The sequence below is a fragment of the Equus caballus genome, chromosome 15 (assembly GCF_041296265.1).
Source record: "Equus caballus isolate H_3958 breed thoroughbred chromosome 15, TB-T2T, whole genome shotgun sequence".
Classification (NCBI taxonomy): Eukaryota; Metazoa; Chordata; class Mammalia; order Perissodactyla; family Equidae; genus Equus; species Equus caballus.
This window is the reverse complement of record NC_091698.1, coordinates 25,351,598-25,365,185: the sequence shown is the minus strand read 5'-3', so window position 1 is coordinate 25,365,185 and position 13,588 is coordinate 25,351,598. Positions and strand designations below refer to the sequence as shown.

The window sequence follows — 13,588 nt, the reverse complement described above, 5'->3', positions numbered from 1 at the left end:
CATAAAACTATAATTATGGAATTAAACATAATTAGTAAAACTCCATTTTACCACTCTGCAATGAATCAAGAAAAAATATTAAAGTAAAAAAACAGGCAAAATAACAATAAGCAATGTTTCACCAGAATACATACTCCTACAGAAATATGTTAAATGGTTATTCTATATATTCAGTCAATAAATATTTACTAAGTGCTTACTTAGTATAGAAGTGTGCCCTGTTTTAAGAAACATAAACAAGTAGTCTTCAATAACGCAGAGGCCTCTGGCACCATCCCCATCTCAGCCCACCAGTGAGGGCCAAGACGGAGAAGAATCCTCCAAGTTACTCAGAGGGAAATGCAAAATCATACACACTTCTCACATACACAAAACAATAAACAAATTATCTGACTGCCAAGCTCCTACTGCATGCGAAATATCTAATAGGAAGGAAAAATGACAGCAAAGGGAGTGGGGACTGACAAACAGCACGGTAAAGAATAGTCTTTCATTCATTCAACAAAAAGTTATGTCTCAGGCATTTTGCAAGGTGATGGGTAACAGATGGTGACCAAAACAGACCTCATAATGTTCACAAGAACGACCCTGCACCCACCCAGCAAAGGCTGGATTAGAGTCAATGGACTTTGTTTATTAGGGTAGGGAAGTATATTCATAATAGTTTAGAAGTCTATATAGAAATACATAGTTGAAGACATTTTCAATAGTGCTAGATATATATAGTCAGTATGTAAAAGCTACACTTACAAATTAAAGGTAATTATTCACTTTTAAAGGAATGTGTTAGGTAATTCCTATAAATATCATATTCTTATATTTACAATAATTTCATTTTCAAAACTTACACAAAAATTTTCAGGGGCATATTACTTAGAAAAATATAACACATCTACTTATGTACTCATGCATATACACATCCCGGAGAGAAATGTTCAGGAGCCACCAGACACTGTAAGGAAGTTAAAAACAAAAAGGAAAACCTAAGAGGTTTCCTATAACTAAGGGGAGCAAAATACCTTGAGTTGGTGGTTGGGAAACTAGATTTGTTTCATAAAAATAAATGAGTAAAGACAATTACAGAACAGTTTGAAGTGACTCTTCACTACAGTGACTTCTCTACTCCTCTCAACTAAAATCTCACGCAGGATCAACTACCAACACTTCCTAAGTGGATGCTGCAGAAACAGTTTACTCCCAGGTTTACACTGCATAGAGCATACTCTTTCTTGCATTATGCTATGCTCAGACAACTGTATCTGGTATTGGATTAGACAATAGAAAAGAATTAATCATTGGGGCCGGCCCAGTGCTACAGCGGTTAAGTGCGCACGTTTGGCTCTGGCAGCCCCAGGTTCGCCAGTTTGGATCCTGGGTGTGAACATGGTACCACTTGGCAAGCCATGCTGTGGCAGGCATCCCACATATAAAGTAGAGGAAGATGGACATGGATGTTAGCTCAGGGCCAGTCTTCCTTAGCAAAAAGAGGAGGATTGGCAGCAGATGTCAGCTCAGGGCTAACGTTCCTCAAAAAATTAAATAAATAAATAAATAATCATTAAATCACTGTCATTGTCCAATATACTAAAAGAGATCTATATCTCTAATTAAGAACAGTAAAAACTAAGAATCACTAATTAGTAATAGTGCTTACAAAAGCACATGAAACAGAGGTTTAAAAATGATTTGACAGGGCTGGCCCCATAGCTGAGTGGTTAAGTCCGCACACTCCGCTTCGTGGCCCAGGGTTTTGCCAGTTTGGATCCTGGGCGCGGACATGGCACTGCTCATCAGGCCATGCTGAGGCAGCATCCCACATTGCACAACCAGAGGCACTCACAACTAGAATATACAACTATGTACTGGGGGGCTTTTGGGAAGAAGAAGAAGAAGAAAAAAAAAAAAAACATGGGCAACAGACGTTAGCTCAGGTACCAATCTTTGGAAAAAAAAAACTGATTTGATCTTAAAAACCTTTGCCTCTAGGGTATTTGTATATCATTACCTATTCACCCACCTAGCTACCTTCTCACTTATTATGTATAAAGCTTGTTCCTTATGCTAAGTATGGGTAAAACTAACAGTAATGCATGTTCTGATCTACATATACACATCCTACCTTTCTAGGACTTCCACCATCTCAAGTTCACATCCCATCCTTTGCTAACCCCATTATTAATCTATGTCTATTGAAAACTCAGGAATGCATAAAACTGGAAGACCATCCCCACAATCACAGTCCCCACTCCAATCCCAGAAACATTTCTCTAATGCAACTGTGAATACACTTCTTAACAAAAATCTCTTAAGGAATATAACTACTGGATAGCCACAAAAAAAAAGAATATCCAAGAACTGTTTTCTAGAGACCTTCATTAGCAATAGCCTTCTAGAAAATGGAAAATTACAAATAAAGGACAAAAACCTCACTGCTGTGGGTTTTGCGGAGTTTTTTCCCAACTTACACTCAAATCCATTTTCGTCACTTTACGCATCTCTTTAAAATAAACCTTTGCCATTTAAGTGGCAAGTACATGGCTTGCTACACAGCATCTGGCCCCCATACATCATCACCCCAACTGTTCTGTGATACGTTCAGCTTAACAATCACCATCTGTGATACAACATAAATGCACCATCCAAACACCAATGGAAGCCTCGAGCCTGGACAGGACTAGGGCTGGTAGAGTCCAAAGCCATCAGGAGCTGGTAACGCTTCTACCCTTGAGGGAGCCTTGGCACCCCGATGCAGCGTTCAGCCTGTGGGTACTGAGGGAGAAGAGCGAGCCTGCAGAGGCAGCACAAGAAGGGTGGAGCTTTCATTTCACTAACCAGTGAAATCCAAAGACTGAGAGAGTATTTCTGGGCTTCATTACACCCTCCTGACATGGAACACAACTGTCCAGCTATCAGAAGCACACGTTGCCATTCAATAACTTAGCACGGGAGAGAGTCTAGCCTATTGAGCATAACATGAAATCCGCTCTAAATTGCCTGTGATAGTAGAAATATAATAATCCAAAATGTATCTGTATTTGACTTAATTATATTTTATTAAAGCAAGTTTCAGCTCCTTGGGTATACTGTCAACAATGAAAAAGACTAAAACATAATTCTGTCAATGAGAAAGCCAAGTCAGTCTGGGAGTAAAAGTTTGACACGTCATAAATGGAAAATAATTACAATAGTCTATAATTATGGGTGTTTGAATATAATGCTTTTTTCCTAAGTATCTTTTTTATACAATAATGGGCAAGACTAAACAAACTATTCTGGTTAGATGACACTGAGTTTAAATATTTTTTGTTCAGATTAGACTTGCTTGAATAAGCTCAACTTCTAATTAAGACTGGAAAATGTTACATGTATCAAATCACTATGTTGTATATCTGAAACTAATATAAATATCTCAACTTAATCTCAATTAAAAAAGGTATGAATGACAAAGCCATAAATAAAGATACTACCTGACCTTTCTCTCAAAAAAAGCCTGAAAAATGTAACCGGTGTAAGACTCTCTTTTATAATTATTAAATACTTTAACACCTGCCAACAACATATAAATGCTTACTGTGTTATAAAGGTAAAAATGTCTGTGGTCAGTTATCAGGAAAAACAAATAAAGACTGCTCTTTTTAATTAACCAATTCATTATTACTCCCTCTACTTTTACAACAATTGTTTTTTAAATTATTGATTGTTTTTTTAAACTATGAGGACCACATACATATCTCTGTTTTTTCTTGTATTGAAACAGCTAGTTGTAATGAAGTTTTAAGGCTACTGGAAGATAAAGATCTATACACAAAGTTGGTGCAAACAAGTCGACGACACTGCCCATTCAAGTAAAGAGATTACTAGGTATGCCAGTATGGAATTATTTACTTGTAATTTAATAGGCAATCAAGTTTTAACATAATTTTTTTTTTAAAAAAGCACTGAGTTTTAGAATGTTTAAATTGCAAAGGATTTTTTCTTAGCTGTAAAAAGGAATGATTAGGGTAGATGAACATCAAGACCCTCTCTCACTAAAAAAACGACAATGTCCAATTTCTTTAGGTTTCCACTGCAGAACCTTAGTTTCATCAAGAAACTAAGGTGTTTACTTAAAGCTTTCTAGCATTTGTGAAAGGGAAAAAAAGGAATTGAAAGGGAGTAAGTCTAGAAACATTGTTTTTCATAGAATGTCTGTAACATATTTAAGTTATAAGCCTAACCAGCATAGCTAAATCCACTTTAAAAGATTATATAAAAATGATTAAGTAAATTATTTGTAAGTACTACAACACACAATTTCTACATACCTGGCTTCATAACTACAAGATGCAATTTCGGCCTTTGACAAAACAGAATCTATTCCATTTGTTTGTGCAGAATCTTGATTCTCCCACAGTGATGAATCTGGTATATCTGCTTTAAACATAATAAAATTTAATGATTATATATTAAAAGCTGATTTTCCTTAGCTTTCATTCAAGAAATATATGTTCCAGCCCTTTCACAAACAAATGTTTAATAAATTCTAAATAAAGTTAACTCCATTGGTATTAAAAGAAAGTCTGTAACTCTAAAGTGGTTTCCTTCCATTATACTCTTCACCAGTAGACAAAAACTTATAATAATAAATAGAAAGTTCTGTTTTAATGAGAGTTATTTTTTTAAATATATCAGAACTAAATATAAAGTATCCCTTTAACACAGTCTCTTGAGACGGACAAGGTGAAAAGTGATCAGGAAGATGAACGCCCTCCCCATAGCCTTAAAAGGATTATACAGCTCCCTATAATAGGTAACACTTAATGGAAAATGTAAATTTCCCTGAATGTTCTCTGCTATTTCCTAAAAGAACTATCTGCAAAAACTTAAAGCTAATTAACAACATGTTCAACAAACATCAAATTCCTACAAGTCATCGAGCAAACAATAATTTAGTGGGTCACATACCATAAGGAGGTTTCATCCTAAATTTAAGAATTTTCTTTTGAACACACATCAGGTAAAAGAGCCTCACAACATTATCCCCCCTTTCAGGAAATTCTATTTTTGGTTTAACAACACACGTTCAGTTTAAAACATTCAAGTATGATCAAAATACCAATTGCTTTATATAATATAATTCTAGTCTAAATAGTATAGCTCACTAGTATCTCTTAATATCCAAACCAAATTTATAGCTTTACACAAGAATTTAAAAGCACATGGTCTTTTAGGCACATGGCCTACTGACTGCATGCTGCTTGACTTCCTTTACCACCTTTGGCTTCACTAGTAATTGAGAAATAGATTAAAACCCCACTTCAGTTACAGCTCTCTTGGGATACTACTCTTAAATTCCCAGAAAAACATGCTTTCAAAACATGTATTCTAAAACACAACCTCAGCAGTTCTCCTATTAGACACAAAATACCATTAATTAGGAAAACACACCAAGATACAACACTTCAGCTATTTCTAGACAAACCTATTTTGAGTACACTGTAACAATATATAACCAACAAATTCAGTACTGCTCTTCTGTTTATTTCAGAGACGTAATGTTCCAAGAAAAATCAGTCAAGTTAAAGCACCACCAGAAAGACGCAGCAAAAGGTCTGGCTTTATGGGCCACAGCAGCTCCTCCTAGTTTGACTCCAGTAAGCAACACCTTTCATCCAACTATACAACCCATACAAGCATTTCTGGATTCCAGCACCCATACACACAAAGCATAAATGCAAACCAAACTCTGAGGTGTGGCATCTTAATGGGGTCAAATCCCACTTGCATCAAAACTAAAAAGACCAGAGTATGTAATATGAGCTATATTCTAATATATTGTGACTAACATAGGCTGTACTATGACAATTAAAGACAGAATGCAGAGCAGATTACCCAGCATTTCCGAAGGGTCTTAGAAAGCTAAATATTTGCTTCATTAGTCTATTATTCTAAGCTGAAAATCTATAGGAATTCTAGGATTGTCAGTATCATAGTTCAACAGACGCTGCTACTAAACCAAAGAAATAAGAGTTGAAGCTTGAATAGCCACAACCAGCTGCCTTTCAAAGGTATAACCATGAGTTATGCTTTAAAAGTTGGGGAGTTAGGTGACATATTTGAAGGGCTAGTTAAATAATCTAAGATAGCTGTCTTGAAAATTACAAAAAAGTCATGCTTGAGGTGAGAACAGTGACTGTGGTCCCTGAGCTCCCAATGCCCTGCCTGAGAGGTAGCACCTCGAGGTTCCCTTCACTGGGCTGGCTGACCTTTTCCACAGTGCAGCAGAGTGCGTGGATCCCTCCACCAGCGGAGTGAGTTGCTTCAAGGGAGATTCAGGGAAATGCAGGGACACTGTCCTCACTGGAGGGCAAAGTAGAGAACTGCTCATCAAAACTTGACAACCTAGACGGGCACATGGAGAATGTGGAGGAACGGTTGGAGAAATCAGAGGCCAGGACCCAAGTCTGTGAAAAAGAAATCGCTGAGAATAAATCTATGACTAATACGATTTTTAAAACCGTAGTTCTTTAGAATGAACACTGAGGCTGTTGAAGGAATAGCAAACATCTACATCCTGGAATCCACAAAGGGATAAAAGGCCCCAACCAGGAAATTTTGAGTATAAATGGATTCCACATAATGAGATCATCAATGAGAAGCGCCACCACTGAGTCCTGCTCAGGAAAGCAGCTTCCAAAGGAAGTCATGGATGGAGAGCCCCTGGTTACAGTGGTCTGACTAGACAAAGAGTCTCTGAACATGACAAATAAGAAACCAAAGTTTCTATAAAGGGCTAAAGATGCTATTTGTTCTAATACTTTTGTCTACACATACAAGTCAAAACATCAGAACTGAATTTTTTTAAAAAGCTAGTGTGCAAAAGCCAAAGATTCCAGTTTCTAAAGTGATCCTCAACATTTTAAAATTTGGTGTCATGTCTAATAAGGACCCAGAGAAAACAAGATCAGGGAGTAACAAGGGAAGAGGAACAAAGGCACTGAAAAAACAAATGCGAAGTAAAAGTTTAGTCGCAACCAAACTTTATAATAAAGGACAATCTAATCACTTCATATGTAGCAAACATTTTGGTAAGCTCCTCATGGGTCAAAAGGCTTAAGAAATAAAAGCGAATGACAGCAAGTTAAAGAAAGAGCACGAAATGCAAAGTATCATATTCACTTTTCTAGTGACAGGAAAGTCTATTTTTGACAGTTTTCAATGGCAAGTGAAAATTTCAATATTTCTGCTAACATTTACCTTCTGGTTTACCACCCACATTTAGAGGTGGAGGGGAAGTGAACTATACAAGGTCATCCCAATGTTATGAAAATCCAGCAGCTAAACTGATGAAAGACAATTAAGTAGCCAACGACAGTATTCTATTAATAAACTGTTTATGGTCAGATTATTTGTGATGGAAGGAAAGACGTTAAGAGGACTAGCTCTCTGCTACTCCTAAGAAATGCACGCTTGCCCAGGCCAAAACTGTAAATGTGGACTGCTATAAGGACGTGTGGAGCAAATACAAGATTCTACCTACTGGAGAAACTGAGCACCGAGTAACTGAGAGATGTTACTGAATAGAATGCACACAGTATTTTAGTATTTTTTCCTTCTTTCAACTTTTATTATGTTTTTACTTGTTTTTGCCCAATATATGACAAGTATAGTGCATTTTCTTTTTTTTTTTTTTCTGCTTTATCTCCCCAAACACCCCCTGTACACAGTCGTATATCTTAGCTGCCGGTCCTTCTAGTTGTGGGTTTAAGCTACTTAATTGTTTTCTAGAACTTAAGATTTCATCTTTTTAATCATACCACACAGAAAATACAAAAAGAAAAACCACCCTACCACAAACCATACTAACAATACTTAAGAAAGTACCCATGTTGTCAAGTATCACAATACAACTAAATCTCAACAAGCTCAACACTAGCTACCCCAAGATCTACTCATGACACACAAAATGCTAGAATCTCAAAAATCTCTTAAAAGATATAAAAACCAAGAAAAGCTTTAGGAAATCTGGAAAATACACAGGTACACAGGAAGCATAAAGATGTATCTACATTTTCTTTTGTACTTATGCCTTATAAAACAGATGATCACAACCAACAAAAAGACTGTAATCCCAAAAAGTCCTCAGACATGTCTAGTGGTTTTCCTTTCGCTTTAATGTCATTGAGATAATTTCTAACACAAGCCCAAGGTTTTGTAACTGAAAACTAGGGACCTGAAATAATTGGGATGAAATTTAACTGCAAGCCTTCCATTCCACTGTGTATCTAATTTTTGACTACTTCCTGACTAATATTTTTCTGAAAAAATGATTAAAAAAATTTTTTGGCTTTGCAGACATCCATGAGGAAACTGATCAGTGTCAAAGGATTTAACTTCTAAGCAAATATTTCTCAGGTAATTGACTCGGGGGGAAAAATATATATATATGTGAAAATCTTAATAGCATTGTGATTAGTATAACTTATGATTTTTATTTATTAACAGCCAAAACTTAAACGCCAGAGAGGCAAGAAAGTGTTGCTTTTCATAGGAAATAGGTTCAACACAGATATGGGGAATTATTGCTGGTATTTATCTTCTTATTCCAATAAAGTGAAACTTTAAAGTTTCTTATTTCTACCATTTCTTATTCCACCGCCTCACATAAATCTTTAGCAACACGAAATTTAGTGTCCTTACTATGATCCGTGACCAAACAATTAGTAATTAACTCTCAAGTCTAGAGGCTTCCACAAAATGATGTCCATGATTTTCACCCCCAATCTAAATTTGTACAAAGCAAACTAATCACATCTTTGAAAACATTCTTCACTCTCTGTCTTAGGAAAATCACCATCCAATTCAACAAAGCCTAACTATAAACCAATCATTGGTATTACTTTCAGATTTTGCTTTAAGATGTCACTGACACCCTTAAAACCATTGGATGAAAAAGCTAATTATTTCAACTCTGCTTTCATTTCTGTAATGGTAATACCAACAGCAAAATCCAGGAGTCTTCAACAGGAGCACTACGGCTTCAAAGACAGCTCATTATCTGTACCTGCTTTGCCTCTCAGGACTTTATTCTGGTAATATTGCCACTCCAACTGTGGGTTAGCGCCAGGACGCAAAGGTGCCCTTCCTGTGCCTCTGTTACTTGTAACAGCCACTGGTTTCCCTGTGGGGGAAAGAATAAAATTATTTTTAAATCTAAGTACAGGAACATTAACAACATTGACAACATGTAAAGGAAGATTTTTCTAAAGATTTTAAAATATGACATTTTTTTCTGCAGCTTTATTTAGGCACTAGTTCATAAAGGAGTTATTATCTTTAAAGATGATCAATCACCATGCAAAAGCCATCTAAGATTTTCAGCACCCCCAAAAATGCAAACTATTTATGACAATTTTGATACATTTATTCAACACAAAAGCAACACTATCACTTAGCCTTGCAGGGTTTTTGTTCGGTTTCTTACAGTAGAAAACAAGCCACTCAGATCCTACATTCAGATTGGACAGGAGGAGAGAGAACGAAAAACTAACTGTATCTAGATTTTTTTAGATTTCTGGTATCAGAAAAGTAGCGTAACATCTACACTAATCTTTTAATTTTATGGCAAGAGAAACAAATTACATATATATGCAGAGGAATCACAATCCGACCTACCAAATAATCAAACATGAGTACACAGTCCCTCAGTTTTTGTTTAGTTATAAAATCTTTCATGTATCTTTTCCTCGGGTAAGTTAAAAGATAACTATAACTGCGTAAAGCAATAGCATGGATAATTCACATATAATTTACTGAATGCATTTGTTGTGAGGACAAAAGAAATAATGCATCAAAAAGTCACTTGAGCTAAAGTTAATTCTTTAACATTCTAAACACTGCTCTCAGAGCTGAAGCAGCAACTCCTCATGACAAAAATTAAGCCCTGCTATTAACCCAGCAGTTTCTGTGATTTCTTTAAGGGAAGGACTGACTCTCAGAAGAAAATGGTAATAGTTACATCTTTCAAAAAAAGAGAACTACTGAAAAATCCAGAATAAATGTTCTGAAAAGTATCGACTAGCTCCCAAATATCTGAAATTCCATTAAAACAAAGACTGGACAGACGTAAACATATTTCAGCAATACTCAACATTACAAAAATTATCCTACAACCAAAAAGCTGGAATGTTCACTAACACCAGGACAGCTATTTATTCAAGAGAAAGGATTGTGACCCAAGGTGCAGACACATGCTACCACAAAATTTCCATTGATTAACATAGTAAATATAAATAAAAATGTAGAAAATGCCCAATGCAGGTTCCTGCCTACATTACTCTTAGACAACAGATCCTTCAGCTGAAGGTAAGAATTCTTCCCTAAAGACCTGATCTCTACAGGGAGGAAAAAACTTCTAATTTCCCCACATCTCTCTTGATAATGGAGTCCAGACAATTTGGAAGCAGAAACTGATTTTGCCAAGGAAAATTAGAATAAATATTTCTTAAAGAAGATTTTGTGATCCCTTAGAAAATGTAACAATATATTAATTTTCTTAAAACATAAACAAGAATACAGACCTTTGAGATCTGGTCTATTTCGTATACCCACTGATACAAAGAAGCAATCCATATCAACATGCATTATACAGCTCTGATGTCTGGGTGAACTCAACACTGACATATTTCCTAGGAGGAAAAAGAGAATGTTCAAAGCCCAAACTAATTTTTAACATTAAAGAAAAAATCAGGTCTAGTTAATTTTAGAAATTATATTTTTAAATGCTTAGAAGTAAAATGAAGTCTTCAAAAAAAAGACTCTACTATTACAGATTATTTCTACCACCTTAAGAGAAGTCAAATTTCAGTTTCTTTGGCTCTAAAAGTCATTCAGAGATACAAATTTCATTTCCAAACAATTTTAAATCAATTGTGAAGATACCACCTAATACCTGTAACATTATTCTGAAATATTCCATAAGTGACAAAAAGCATTTAAGAATACATCAAAAACAGCAAAACACAACAGGAAAACCCACATGGAGAAGCTCTATCACTTTCAGAACCATCAGCTTCTCTCTGTACCTCAGTTTCCACAGGTATAAATTAAAGACTAATAGTAGATAATCTCTGAGATCCTTCCTCGTAAAAAAATCCCACATAATCTATAAAAAACAACTAAAACCTCAAACCAGACACTAATTTATAATGGCTGGCACAGAAATATAGCCTGAGTTTGTTCATTTTTGATGACAAGGAAAGTATTAAAGAATACAAAATACAATCAACTAATCTATCTACACCCGAAAACACTTTATCTCACTAAATGTTTACCACTATAATTACAATAGCTATTATGTTGAAGTTATTTATTTAAAAACCATCATGAGGCAAGCTTCTAGAAATTAACAATTACTCTCTTACCAAACCAATTCATTCTTACAGGACTTTAAGCTCTGAATATAATACAGGCTATATTTTACACAGTTCAAAACTTCAACAACTGATGAAGTCTACATGAGGAATGAATGCTCAGAATCCCAACACTGTTACTGTCTCAGTAACCCAAAAACTTTCAGTTAGCCAGACTTAAATCTAATTTTGTAAAAAATATTTTAATAAATATGAAAGCTTTCTATAATATTATACTTACTGCAACTTACATAACCTGATATTCCTAAAGACTTCTGTATTATGAGAGCACAGTGCTGATGAGAACACCAACAACAGCTTCAGAACAAAATGATCAAGCAAGACTGTTTCTTAAGAAAACAACGTTAGTATCTACCTGTGTCAGTTACAACAAGTGCAGACCTGCCTGTTTTCATTTTTTTTAACTTTTCCCTTCCTGGAAAGACACCACTACTTTGCCTTTGCAGGGTACTGACAAACTCAGTCAATTCACACTTCCACATGGATATGTGATGCAGTCTTGAATGAGAATAGAAGTCTGAGATAAAACTGCAGTCCGAAGGTTTGGATGGCACTGAAGGTGCTGCTTTGCTAACAGTAGGAATTGAAGAAGTGCTTTTTGTGCTTGAAGGCCCCTGAACAGTGGAGTGGTGAGCACCATTTATTTTAGTGTTACTGTGCAAAGATGATAATGAGAAGGAATTAGTTCTGTGCGGATTCCGCAAAGCATCTGTGTTTTTAACGCTTTGCTGCAACTGCTGCACAAGGCGGTCTCTGAAGCCAGCACTGCTCTTCTCAGCCTTCTCCTCCTCCTGGGCAGAGTCTGGAGAGAGCCTGCTGGCAGCACTGTTGCCCACCGGCACCAAGCAATCCTGTGTCTTTAAGGCACCATTAGAGCTATGAGTGTGTCCATTAAAAACGGCAGAGCTGCCTCTGTGATGCGGAATTCCATTCTGTTTCCTTCCTGGAAAGATCTGCTCTAGCTCCACAAAACTAAAACCGTTATTTGCATCTTCTTCATCCCAGCTGTTCACTCCATTGACTTTGACTTCATTTTCTGTCTCAATCTTCTTAATTATGTGATTTCTAAAACAGGAAAAAATTTTACTTAAATTAATAATGCCTGACTTTCAGGCTAAAACAATTTTTCTTAAATACTGTCTTAAGTGATACAGACTTCGATATTCTCCCCTAAAAACAGAAAAATTAAGGCACCAATTCTATATGCTTTCTCTTCCAACAAAAGGTAATTCTTTGCTAAACCAAAGTAGCAAGGTAACTAGGAACATTCTAGAACATTAACTGCCTTTAGGGTTTCTTTTTTTCTTTTTTCTTTTAACTTCGGACACTCCCAAAGAAGAAATGCAATGGAATCTTTTCCAGGTTGAAGAAAAATCAAAAAAACTATTTTCAGTTACTTCTCCCACTAAAAATTAATTGGAATCTGTAAGCTCTAAATATCCAGTTTGTAGCAGTGTCTGGCATTTATGAGGTAGTCAATAAGTATTTGCTGAATTAAATGAGTAACTCTCATAAAAAATGGGTAAGAAACTTTATTTGAATTCTTATTCCTAGTTTTAACTTTAGTTTTATGTAAGGCACTGTTCAACATATTAAGTCCAATACTGCTACAATCCTGAGGCCAGTTTCACTCAGGAAAAGGCAGGCTAACAGACTATTTGCATTATCTATTAATGGGGCCAATTGCTGCACAAGTAGATAACAAGTAAGAACCAGGTCAATGTGTATGGGTAATTTAGTAAAATTTATACCTAGAAAAATGAGGGAACGCCCTATTAACAAAGGAAATAACATTCATTTCTAAGAAAAGCATATTTAGATGCCAGGGAGGTTCAAGGCAATGGGACGAGGTTTCCTGACGACAGGTATTTAAATGCAGGACCTATGACAAATGGTACGCTAAATTCACAGCCTTGGCTCCTCTAGATGTCTGCTTGGTAATGCTCTGTAAAAGACAAAATTCATTTGCATTCACAAGAATCATCTAAGTAACAAAAACCTGAATTAGGGAACAGTAATTCATTCTTCTCAGGAACATCCACAGCATTAATCCAATTACAGTTCAGCCTCCAGATGAGGGTGTCAGACATAGTACCCAGGCAAAGGTGAGACTACCACAGTATGATCAGGTTTAACCTACAGTCTCTCATCCTAGCATCAACACAGCATAACAGTAA

At 35.9% G+C, this 13,588-nt stretch overlaps 1 protein-coding gene across 15 annotated transcripts in view; it reads right to left on the bottom strand.

Moving 5' to 3' along the window:
• Nucleotides 1-13,588, bottom strand: part of REV1 (REV1 DNA directed polymerase) — a 92,303-nt gene that overhangs the window by 24,751 nt on the left and 53,964 nt on the right. For 7 of the 15 annotated variants that reach the window (XM_023618563.2, XM_070236093.1, XM_023618561.2 and 4 more), the window contains 4 exons: nt 11,767-12,476; nt 10,560-10,667; nt 9,044-9,160; nt 4,305-4,413 (listed from right to left, as the gene is read on the bottom strand). In XM_023618563.2, the coding sequence (XP_023474331.1) occupies nt 4,305-4,413; nt 9,044-9,160; nt 10,560-10,667; nt 11,767-12,476 (1,044 nt within the window). Of the gene's footprint in view, nt 1-4,304; nt 4,414-6,245; nt 6,444-9,043; nt 9,161-10,559; nt 10,668-11,766; nt 12,477-13,588 lie in introns of those variants that run through there. The other 8 variants (XM_070236089.1, XM_023618560.2, XM_070236090.1 and 5 more) reach the window with 3 other exon arrangements.